At 41.3% G+C, this 12,870-nt stretch overlaps 1 protein-coding gene across 1 annotated transcript in view; it reads right to left on the bottom strand.

The window, feature by feature from the left end:
* ADCY8 (adenylate cyclase 8) overlaps positions 1-12,870 on the bottom strand; it is a 225,053-nt gene that overhangs the window by 64,229 nt on the left and 147,954 nt on the right. Inside the window, exon 8 of the mRNA XM_004580732.2 lies at positions 9,307-9,504. Coding sequence (XP_004580789.2) covers positions 9,307-9,504 — 198 coding nt within the window. The remainder of the gene's footprint in view (positions 1-9,306; positions 9,505-12,870) is intronic.

Raw genomic sequence — 12,870 nt, 5'->3', positions numbered from 1 at the left:
CTTTAGATTAAGGACAATGTCTTCTATAGGAAAACATAAAAGAACATGCATGACCATTTGGTTCAAGTTCCAAGTTCCCAATTTGTTCATCTAAAAGAGAGAAATGATTCAAAAGCTTCTAGACGCCTCTAGGATAAAAACCTACTTTTATTTTCATTGTCAAATTCCAGACTCTATCATGCTAATTTACAAGCAATTTTATCCCTGTGTCTGGTTGTCTTGATTATGTTTATTTTAGTCATTGTAACATTGAATAGAAGTTAACAGGAACAGAAATAACACATTTGGAAGTTTATGGTGAATTTCTCTTAAAATCTTTCAAAGTTTCCCTTTAACTCCTATTTTCTTCATAAAGGACAGGGAAAAGTGAGAAAGTCTAAAATTGATAAGAGCCAGTTGTGCTCCACTGAGGGATTAGTGAAATACCCTGTGTGAGTGGCAAATTCTTGTTTCTAAGGGGCTTCTGGTGAGGTTAAAAAAAAAGGTAACAGTGAAACAAATGTTTTGAAAATACTTAGCAGAGAACTTGGTTTAGTGAAAGCATTGTGATAGCTGTTTTCATGTTAAAATGGGCAAAATCTGATAGCTGATTAGAAGTGGATCCTGAAGTTCATCTTTACTTTGGTGTTTTTAGGGTTAAGCTGGTTTTGTCTGCCTTTTCAATCCATCCATTCACACACTTACTCCAGACTGCTGGAACTCACCTGCTTTCTAGTGAATACACAGCTCAGACTTTCAAGGACAATACTCCTCATCTTTTTGTCCTAAGAGAAACGGTGGTTCATGTGCCTGTCCACTCGCCGACCTGACTCTCATAGGTGCATGGAGAGCTAGAGCAATTTGCCTTTGTTTTAGTCCTTTTTTTAAAATCAAATTTGGAGTGCTTCAAAGAGCAGTTGCTAGCTTGGATGTACTGTTCAGACACATGTGTATGTATTTGTATGTGTGGAGTAAAAACAGGATGAAAGAAATATTTATATTTTCAGTTTTGCCAACTTTTTTTGCCTCCAAGGTATTTGCCTCATGCATTGCTTCATTACCCTATCCAAAGCATTCCTCTGACTACGTTTTGAATGCATTCCAAAATGTACAGAAGGGAGTCCTGAAAATGTGGTAGAATCCTTCACTGTGCTAGTGATAGTCTGGGCGGATGATGTAGTGAATTAGGCTTGAATTCCAGCTCTGTTGGCTTTCTACATATGTGAGTCTTGGAAAGCTTCTCATACTCTGAGTTTCTCTCATGTGTGAAACAGTGAAACGAATACTTACAGGTAATAGTGAGTTCAAAGGAGATCATAATATTCATGATAGGAGCTGTGAGGTATTGAATGATTAACAAATACCAACTTCCTCATGACACCTCTGCGTCAGCCTCTGAGACACTCAATAAGGACTCGATAAAAATACATGGAAAATCCAATGAAAAGATTAGTTTCTGTTGGTGTATATGATGGGTCTTGAAACAATTCATAGAAGACAAACCTTATGAAAAAACTATGCACATATATCAAATTTTTGAAAATTGCCTTTAAAAAATGTATTTATTTGAGGCAGGAAGAGAAAGAGAATGAGGTTCAGAGAGAGTAGCCTCGTGCTAGCTTACTTCCCAAATGTTTGGAGCAGGCTAAAGCTGGAAACCAGGAACTGGATCCAGACCTCTCTTGTGGGTGGCAGGGACTCAACCACGGAACTATTACCGTTACCTCCCAGAGCTTCAATGGCAGAAAGCTGTACCAGGAATCTGAAGAAAGGTATCATTCCCAGCTGCTCCATAATGGATACGGCATGTTAGCCCAATTAAATGTCTGCCCTTAACTTGTCTTTTTAATTCCACTTTCTATAAACCTTGCAGTCTCCTAATAACTGTTTTTTATCTGCGTAACAAACTTGTGAGGTAGCCATGGTTATGCCTGTTTTTAGGATTGGAAGTTTAATGATTAGCCCAAAGTCAAACTGAGGAGTAAATGACCAGGGCATGGAGGACATAGATTTTTTTCTCTCTGTAGCACTCAGCATCTGACACCTGGTGGAGTGACACAAACCGAGAACAAATCATGTATCGTGAATGCTCTGAAGAGTGTCAGATGGACTTCCTAGGAGTCACAACAAGTGTGGAAAGAAGGACACATTTTGCAGGACCTTAAATGAAACCTCCACACGAAGTGATGGATACAGTCTTCAAGCATGATTAAGCACTAAATGTCCTTGAAGAGAAAAGCCGCCTTTCGCATCTTATTTGGAAGATGGCATTAATAGAGCATTTAAATACCAAATAATTTGAACAAAAGATAAGCAAGTGCTGTTTATTTATTGGAACACACCTAAGGTCCAAGGTGATCACTACTTGTGCACCAATGGTGCGGATACCTGCTTGAGAACACTCTTCCAAATCAGCTGTCATTTTGTTTTTGGTTAGATTCATGAAGTTCAGGACTCTAATCTCATTAAGATTGATCTAACCAGTTCTAGGAGAAGTGTAAGATTGACTTTAAGTGAACATTTAGCCTCATCAAGATCTGCATTAGCAAAGAATTAATCAGAAGGACCAGAGGAAAGAAAGTCTACTGTATTTACCCTAACTTTTATTACATGAGTATTGTGTCACGAAATTTCACATCAACCCCTGGGGAAAGATGATTATCACCACTCCAGTGAGATCAAGGATCCCATTTTATGTGATGAGTCGGCAGAGACAGGAATTAAGTTTAAGTCTCATCTACCTAGCAGTCAAGTCTTTGTTGTTTCTTCTTTCTTTTCAATAAACATTTTCAAGTTAAATGATGACTTTGCTTGTGCGTGGCAATGTTCATTTGAGTGATAGAAGTATATTAATTTGTTAGTATGTATGATGCTCAGCAAACTGATCAGTTATCCCTTGTGCCCACTTCTGCTTCCAAACAGATTTGAACAAAGGTCTGTTTGATCTCAGAGCCTGTGCTCATGGGACCATTGTGAGCCTTGTAGGGACATGTCCTTTAGATTATCAAAGGCCATATTGATCTTGATTCTGTGATGTGAACTGATCTCTGATCATGTGAGGCAGGCGATAGGCTCAATTAAGCTCACCCAAGAACAGAGAAACATGATTGACAAATCATAGTGAGAGTATTGCAAAGGAGCATTTTTTGAAAATGCATGTCATCCTGGAAAATCAGAATCTTGGGGCGGGGGCGGGAATAGTGATGGTCAGGTACTTGAGTTTAAAACAAGATCCCCATGTGATTTTCAACTTGAAAACTATTAATAAAGGACAAAGATGGCTATATGTCATAAATTTGTCACAAGGATAAAAGGTGACTTCTGCCTCAAGAAAATTTTCAGAATTAAGTAGAAGGATATTAGCAATGAAAGAAGGAAGGGAATTTAATCTTCATTGAAGTCATCTGATTTTAACACCTAATTCACTAAAATATCTCCATACAAAACATAAGTACCTAATACATTTTGAAATATATACCAAACATCCTAATCTTGAGGAACCAACTGCATTTTTTGGTGGTGACATTTTTTGGAACCGTATGCTGAAAGAGCTCATTCCAGATGAATCTTCCAATAAGGCAGCTAAAGTTTGGAACTGGCTTCTCTGGCCTGGCAATACGTATAAGTAATTGTAATTAATGTTCTTTGTCATCCTATGCTTCACTCAGGGTCTTGTCCCAGAAAAGAAATGAGAACTAGAGGCTGAGAAACACTGTCTTCTCGTAATTGCTGAAAAATGGGAAAGTTAAAAAAAATGATTACAAATTCCTCATTGTATAAAGAAGCTCACAACTCAGGAGCACGTAAGTGCACACCATAGTAATATAAATAAGCAAACCACAAAAGGGGAAATATGATGACCGAAATGCATACACATGACCTTAAACCTCTTCCAGAACAGAGAAGCACAGGTACAGAGATGCTGTGTGCTTCCTATCAGAGGGAGAATTTTAAAAGTATCACCTGAAGATAGTTTCAGAAAACATATCAAATATTTTAAAATGTGCATCATCTTGATCTGTTTTTAAGATTTTACCTTCAGGAGATAAATGAGCCTTAATGGATAATTTAACTATGACAATGATTGTTGCACAAGAGTTGGTGGTTTGTAATAGTGAAAAGCTACAAAAAAAAAAAATCCCAAGTTAATTAAGATGTGCAGTGGAGTAGTGTGCAATTTCTAGAATAATTTTGTAATTGAGCAATTTATGATATGGGAAAAACTTAAGAAAGGGTAACAACTATATATGATACAACACTATTTCAAAACATGATTCATTTTTATTTAAAAAATGCATAGATAAGTATATAGAGACCCTCTTATGTAAATACAGCAAGGGAGATCCCAAATTGCTCACAGTGCTTTCCAGGGAATGAAAGATTGAAATAATGTAATTTTACTGTTGCTGTCTGCCATAAACTTTCTTTAGTGGAAATGCAGTCTTATTTTAATAAGAAAATAATCCATATAGTTGACACTATTTAAAATGTTCCTTTCTCTGTCTATCATAGCTGTAATTTTTGCTTGCTTATGAGATCTGTAGATTTCCTTGGGGAATAGCCCAACTAAAGATGGGAGGAGATTATTTTGTAAGATTTGATGAAGGCTGGATTCCATGATTCGATTAGGTTTCCTTCCTATACCTAAAGACTTGCTGGCTAAGGGTCCTGAGACGTCTGCACTGGGTGACTCTTAAGAATACAGGAAATACTGCTAACAAAGACATTGTGGAAACACAGGTAAGCCAGGACGGCCCCATGCAAAGCAGGTGAGCACTGCTGGTTGTAGGGGATTCCAAACAGATTTGATTGCTGACAGAGGTGAGGTACTGTCCAACCCCTCATTCCATAGAAATCAAAGACAAGAGGAAAGAAAATGTTTTACTCAAACACAAGAGTAAATCACAAGAGTCCTCCTTTTGGAGCTTAACTGAAAACATTCCTGCAGGAGGTAGGATGGTAAATCACGTTGCAATTTGATGGCACGAAACCAAGTGCAGTTTATAGTCTTTTTGCCTAAAATTCCAATAAAAAAGGGTCAGATCCAAACAGATCCAGGTTTTTTTGAGTTAAACTTTGCAGAAAATACCCTGAGCCCAGGCTGGAAGGCAGTATCCCCAATTATCTTCAAAACCGGAGTCTTTATTCAATCTCATTCATGCACCAAATAATTATGTAACCCTACTGACAAAAAGCTAATTCTTCTAAGGCTTAAGAAGGAAATGTCTGAATATCTCTATACATCCCAATCGAGTTTCTTTTTAAACTTTGTAATTCACTCATAAAAGTGGAGAAGCAAGTGAGTTTTCCCATTCATTTATCTTTTTATTGTACCAACAGAACGAAACCTCTTATTTTCTATAAAATTTGCAAGGTATGAGCATTGTTTGCATTTCTATTTTCTCTTTAAGTCAAAGTTTTGTGGGTCAAACTTCTTCCCAAACAGCAGGATTTGGAGTCATAAATACTGTACGTGTTTTAGAAATTTTAAGATGTGTATTTTAAATTTAAACACATTTTTTTTCCTTCAAATGCACACATGGATTCTAAACATAGACTGCGTTTTATTTTCCATGCACTGTTAAAACCTTGAGTTGTTTCCAGGGTCCTTTGAGGTTGCTTCCACTGTTCACCAGGTGGCGATACCCACCGAATATTACTTCAAGTGTAACTGTCTATCCTAGGCTTAGACTCCATTTAGAGGGTTAATTCAGGAAGCAAACTTATGTAGGTTTATTTTTTTCTTTTTCTTTTCCATTGTTATTTTTCATGATCCAGTTTTGAGATTTATTTTTTTAAGATTTGTTTATTTTTATTACAAAGTCAGATATATAGAGAGGAGGAGAGACAGAGAGGAAGATCTTCAATCCGATGTTTCACTCCCCAAGTGAGTGCAAAGGCTGGTGCTGCACCGATCGGAGCCAGGAGCCAGGAAGTTCCTCCAGGTCTCCCACATGGGTGCAGGGTCCCAAGGTGTTGGGCCATCCTCGACTGCTTTCCCAGGCCACAAGCAGGAAGCTGGATGGGAAGTGGAGCTGCCGGGATTAGAACTGGCGCCCATATGGGATCCTGGTGCATTCAGGGTGAGGACTTTAGCCGCTAGGCCACGCCGCCGGGCCCAGTTTTGAGATTTTATTGTGGAGTTTAATGTTTAGGGAACTCTTTCCTTTCATCTAATCAATACAAGAGTAGTAGCGTAAATGTGTTGGTTTCCTCACTGCCCTTGTCTATTGATTTTATTTTTCTGTTTATCTTTTTTTACTTCAAAGATGCAGGGGCAGCTTATTGTGTGTGTGAGGGAGCTGTTTCTTTCTGAGTGCTGCATAGCAGGTACAGCATCTGCAATTTACAGCATCTTATAGTCAGTGGAAGATAGTAGTCGATTTTGAGCTCTAAGATCTCAACTTTGTATCTCAGAGGCTCAGTTTTTTCTACTGTAAATGTAATTTTTATACTGAAAGAGGATGTGATCAAACTCTGATATACAGAATGATTTGCACACAAATGTTATGCACTGACTTTGGAATCCCATGGGTTTTTGTTTCTGTAACTCTCAAGAAACATTTCCCATGCAGTCCCTCCTCTAAAGCCTTTCTTTGTTCCTCTTGTCTCGTACAAAGTTCAAAAAGTAATGTGTGACTATAGCATGGGATTATTTTTCTCCAAGAGGCTGGAAGAGCAAGTTTTGGAATTGCTGAAGAATACTGGCTTTGGTATCACAGCAGGTTCAGGCCCTAGTCTCTCTACTTACAGCCTGTATTTGAGTACCTTTCTAATTATTTCTCCATGTCTTATTTTATCAAATGTAAAGCAAGATTCATAATTACATCTACTTTGCACTGCTGTTAACATTTGATTATTGTAGAAAGTGTAGAAATAGCACTTGGTGTTTGGCAAATACCAGATGTGTGTAACTTGTCACATCTTCTCTGCTTGCAGTAGCATGGTTCCTAGACAGAATCTTAGAGCAAGGGTCAGTGGAGTATGTCTCTGACAGCAGTTGTGTTCCATTGACTCACCAAGCAGGTGAGACCATCCAGGCCTGCTGAGGTCTTGGCCACACCATCAGGTGGGCGGCACCGGCATTGCCCACCCATTTTCTAAATGATTAAGAGACCGCCGATGGGGAACATCTTACCTGTAGGTTCCCACCCAACAAGCAGGGGTCAGGGAAGACTTAAAGTCCCAAGACCTTTCCTTAAACCTTTGATGTCTCTCTCCTCCCCATTTCCAGAGGCACTTCACCTTCTGGCATTCTCTTGGGAGGTACTTCCCCTTCACTCTCCCTCTCTGCTCATCTGGGCCCTTCGCAAATAAGCTTTTCTGTCTGCAAGAGATTCCTGGCTTTTATTTCTGTACTAAGCTAAGGAAAGAACTCACCGGGCATTTCTGGTAACACCAGGGATGTAAAATGTTGGCATGGTGGTGCCCGGCAGGACTGTCCATTGGCAAATCTCATGTCCATGTCTTTTGGATAACATCTTCTGATTTCTTACTCATAAAAACAAGCCTTGGGGCCTGGCGGCGTGGCCTGGCGGCTGGAGTCCTCGCCTTGAGCACCCCGGGATCCCATATGGGTGCTGGTTCTAATCCCGGCAGCTCCACTTCCCATCCAGCTCCCTGCTTGTGGCCTGGGAAAGCGGTTGGGGACGGCCCAATGCACTGGGACACTGCACCCACGTGGGAAACCTGGAGGAGGTTCCTGGTTCCTGGCTTCGGATCGGTGCGCACCGGCCAGTTGCGGCTCACTTGGGGAGTGAATCATCGGACGGAGGATCTTCCTCTCTGTCTCTCCTCCTCTCTGTGTATCTGACTTTGTAATAAAAATAAATATTTAAAAAAAAAACAAGCCTTGGACACACTGTGCATCCCTTTCCTAGATTTATTCCTTTTACAGCCCCAGGAGGATAGAGATAAGAAGTGGATATTCATAAAACCCAGAAGAAATGAGCTATGTTCTGCAGGTTTTAGGTCATTAGAGAAGTACTACATCTTTCAGCAGCAATGAATAAAAGGGTTTGGTATAGCTCTGGACACAGGTTTCTACTGAAGCTAATTGTGAAGATTCTTTGCAAAGCCTCCGTGCTCATCATCCTGCTCTTCTGCATTTAATTTCGACCTTAAGCCCTTAATCATATTATGAATAAGCAAAGTACACCTACTGTGTCTGGGGGCTTGAGAAAGGCAAATGTTTCTTTTCCTTTTGTTTAGTTAGCACATAGACACAATACATTTCAATTGGGAATTGCCAGTGAAGGTATTAATTTTGCAGTTTGCAATCTGTAGGTAGCTCTCACAAACTCATTGGGAATGGGGCATGTGCACAGACGTGTGAATTTCCCAAACCAAACAAGCAGAATCTCCTAGGCAGCTGAGCAAAATCACACACCAAAATTGCTCACTGGAGCTTTACAGAGTATTGGATCAAACTCTTAAAATTTGCTTGCAAATCCCCTGCTGTTCTTGCCCAAGGCTCCACAGATGCCAGGCCCCTCCTGTGTTCTGTCAAGGAAGGACTGCGCACTCCCAGCTGTGAAGGGGAGCAGCCCAGTTAGTAAGGCCAGCACCCTGGTTACCCTCTTCCCTTTGCGAGGCAGGGGTGGGGCAAGTGATGACTGCCAGTTTTGAACACTTCTCCAGATGAAGTCATTACCTTGGAGGCTCCCACATTATCCAGTGAAGAAGGCAGTTTCGTTATGCCCTTTACATAGGGAGGAACTCATGCTCAGTTAGTTTGCCCCACTTATCAAATGTCACCTTGCAAGGAAGTGGCAGAGGTGGAATTCAAACCTCACTGGATTCATAACCCCATCCTCTTTCTACTACCCTGACATGGAGGTGAGAGGAACGAAAGGATGGGCCTTCAGAGAGCAGAACATCGGGAGAACAGGGTAACAGACGTCTAACATCTAAGGAAAACAGTGTTCAGCCTAGTGCTTACAGCAAGTTACTGTGTGCCCTCACATAGGAAACTACGAGTCTTGCAACTGCTGTGAATTCATCCTAAAGCAAAGCCAAGGGTGAGTTGTTAATACCACTTGGAAGTGGAAAGAATTCTTGATGCTCATTGAGTTGGAGGACTGATCTCTCAGTCACCTTTGTCTTAAGTTGCCAAACTCTTGTTCTTTTTCTAATTAGTATCTCCTTTCTTGGCTGGTCTTCCATCTTCTTATGAATTTCAGAGAGTCAAAAAACGGACAGCACCAAACTAAACCAAACAAACAGCAAACAAACAGACACCAAACACCACAGAGCCTGGGTTCTCGTTGTAGTCCCACACACATTTACAACAACAATTTACTTAGAAAAAGAGCCACTCAGCTCTACCTTGTGCTCCAGGCTGGAGTCTTTAAACATCAGTGAGAATGGCTTGATATGCTCTCTTCTCAATTTATCGCCACTCCGCAAGTCGATGGTATGTTCTATTCTCTTGTTAATTTCCTCAGGCCCAGACTGGACATGCAAAGCTTGTGCAAGATGATTTGGAAGCAGATTTATTGAATTTCTTGTTAGGGCAGCCAGAGTCTAGGGGAAAGCACATGCAAACACAATAAACCTGCTAGTCCCCTTTGGATTAAAAAGAAATGAAATGTTTTTAGATCATGTTGCATTGCAAACAGTAACAGCATTTCATGCAGTAGTATTCAGTGAAACCTACAGAGGTCCATTAGTTAATATTTGATTCTCAGAAACACAGCCTGGCAAAATACCACATCAACAGGGAACATTCATTTCCTTTATGTAGGTGCACTGAATTCCCAGGGTTCAGATATTTGGAGAATTGCTGGCTTAAGAAATGTAAATCAAAGGCCTTTCTCCAACTAGGATTATTAGAGTGTTGAGAGAAAGAATGCCCCAGAACAGCACAAAAATGTGAAGACCCCACAAAATGATCATCTCCAACCAAGCAGAATGCCACATTTTCCTGTGGATTTTCATTGGTGGTGGAGAGGCCTGGGGTTCCAAGTCTTTCATCCTTTTAGCATTTCTAACAGTCAGCCAGATGTGCCAGGATGTGCTCCTTCAACTTGGCAAGGGTTGTTAAATTTTTACACTCCACAAGTATGCCTCTCTCTCCAAGTAGACCATTATATATCTATATGATTATAGATATATATGTGCTTGATTTTCTCTGGCCAAAAAAAAATGCAAGCAGCTCTAGCCTTTCAGAATTTGCCAGGGTTCAATGACATGAGGTGGCATGACGCACAGCCACCAAAGTTAGCAATTGGACATGGGTACACAGATGCAGACATTGCATTGGCTCAGCGAAGGCCGCCAGTTTCAGCCAAGGAACCTTATCTCCTGGTGACTTGACCACCAGTGCTAGGATCCATTGGCTGGATCTAGCCAAATGCAACAGTCACTCACAGCTCCGATTTCACACTCTTGTTTTTTTTTTTTTTTTAAAGACACTATGATTTGGACCTGAACGAATAGATGAGGAAAGCCCAGTCCATCACTCCAAGAGATTTCCTTGAGAGGAGGGGTGGGTGGGACGCATCTGTAGAGCTGGCAAGTGAAAACTGCCTGGTACGTACTCAGTGTCTGCTCTTCTCTGCTAGCCCCTTCTGGATATGTTTAAAACACAGCTAGGCTACAGTAAGATTATCCAGCCAGCGAACAGTAGACTGTTGGAGGAGACAAACTACCTGGGAGATGCTCCCATACTGCCCTTCATAAGTCTGTAAGCCTTTGAGAGACATGGTTAAGAACCTTTAGTTCATTTGCAGATCAGAGTCAGATCCATGTTAGTCTAGGGCCACAGTTATCAGGCAAGGTCTCTGAGCACTATGAAGTCATCAGCCCAATCCACCTAGATTCCACATAAAGTGTTATTGGATACTTCAGATTAACCATCATTGGAGATAATCAGTGTAACCTGAATTGGAGGTCTTAAAGAATTCTCTTGCAGGGCCTCATCACTGGAAGGAGTTACTGAAAGCTCATCTCCAGCAGTGGGACAAAGGATGAAGCTCCTTGTACTAAAAAAGAGAAAGCAGGTGTATGCTGTAGGGTACTGGAGCAGTTAATTTCAGCTCTGGATATTAAGGAGACCACTGCAGAGAAAAATGACAGATGTTTGCAGGCAGCAGGAATGGCAGGATGAGAGGCAAGGATAAGGGATGGGGTTGAGAAATGGAAGCAGGGACCAATGTTCCAGAAAATTCCACAGTAGGACTCACACGCGGCTAAAGGGCTTGAGCCTTGCCTGGAACTAAAATGCTGCTAGAGCAGCATCCTAAAAAGCAAAGAAGCTAACCCTTTGTATTTGTTTCACCAGAGGAGATTATTTCCACAGAGACAGGAGTTGATAAAATTCAAGTTTTTATTGTTATCTTTTGAATGTCATGAGGGATATGGAAAGGAGAGTCACATTTCCCTTGGCTGGGATACCTTCTGCCTAGATGCTCCTGAACAGTACTTGGGGCTGGCTTTTCAGAGAAGGACATGAAGTTCACTGAAATTTCTGCATGTTCACAGATAGGCATGTCTAACATTTTGATCATTTAAGTTTTTTTAAATTTTATTCCTTTCAACAAAATTGAACTCCTGTGTGCCGTGATGTCCTCATGGCTCCAGTGGCTCTCAGATCTCTTTGTGTTACACAGAGTTGGGGAGTTTCAGGAAATATGGCTGGGACAGATTTCCGTAAAGTATAGTAAGAGCTACTGCTGCAATAAGAATTATAACTGCATATCTCTATACAACCTCTTTTCACACAAGAAAAGGCTTTCTCCCCTCAATAATAATGAAACAATCTCACAGTGACAGTCCCATTCACTTCATTTAGTGAATTAACTCCTCACTTACTCTTTTTTTTTCTCTCATGGATACAGACTACTGAAAGAAACATCATGGAGCAGTTCTGGTCTCTGTAGAATGTTTGGAACCATAAGTACACATTGCCTCCTAAGGCCTGTGCTTTATAACACTTGTCTACTCAGAGGAGGAGTCAGCTGCCACTGGCTACTTTGGATGGCGGAGATGTGAAATTTTCTTCGGGAAATTCTGAACACATGATTTCTTCCTTTTCACTACTGCTGTGGTTGATTCAAACAAAAGAGAAATTTGGAAACACCTCTTCTTCCTTCCACTACTGCTACTAGGTAGGGGAACCAGCTGACAGGAACCCTTTTTATCAAAATGCCAATAATGTGAGGGCCCGGTGGCATGGCCTATGGCTGAAGTCCTCGTCTTGAACGCACCGGGATCCCATATGGGCGCCGGTTCTAATCCCGGCAGCTCCACTTCCGATCCAGCTTCCTGCTTGTGGCCTGGGAAAACAGTCGAGGACGGCCCAAAGCTTTGGGACCATGCACCCGTGTGGGAGACCTGGAAGAGGTTCCTGGCTCCTGGCTTCGGACTGGCGTAGCACTGGCTGTTGCAGCCGCTTGGGGATTGAAACATCGGATTGAAGAGCTTCCTCTCTGTCTCCCTCTCTGTATATCTGACTTTGTAATAAAAAAAAATTAACAAATCTTAAAAAAAATGCCAATAATGTCGTGGAACATTTTTTTTTTAAATTGCAAAGTCAGATATACAGAGAGGAGGAGCAACAGAGAGGAAGATCTTCCATCCGATGATTCACTCCCCCAGTGACTGCAACGGTCGGAGCTGAGCCAATCCAAAGCCGGGAGTCAGGAGATTCCTCTGGGTCTCCCACATGGGTACAGGATCCCAGGGCATTGTTGACTGCCTTCCCAGGCCACAAGCATGGAGCTGGATGGGAAGTGGGGCCACTGGGATTAGAACCAGCTCCCATATTGGTATCCTGGTGTGTTCAAGGCGAGGACTTTAGCTGCCATGCCACCACGTTAGGCCTGGAACATTGTTTCATTGTTTAATCAGTCATTCATATTTCTTACAATGACATAAGTAGTACTTTAT

This window comes from Ochotona princeps, chromosome 9, assembly GCF_030435755.1.
Source record: "Ochotona princeps isolate mOchPri1 chromosome 9, mOchPri1.hap1, whole genome shotgun sequence".
Taxonomy (NCBI): Eukaryota; Metazoa; Chordata; class Mammalia; order Lagomorpha; family Ochotonidae; genus Ochotona; species Ochotona princeps.
The sequence above is the reverse complement of the archived record's forward strand: the minus strand, read 5'-3'. Positions and strand labels throughout refer to the sequence as shown.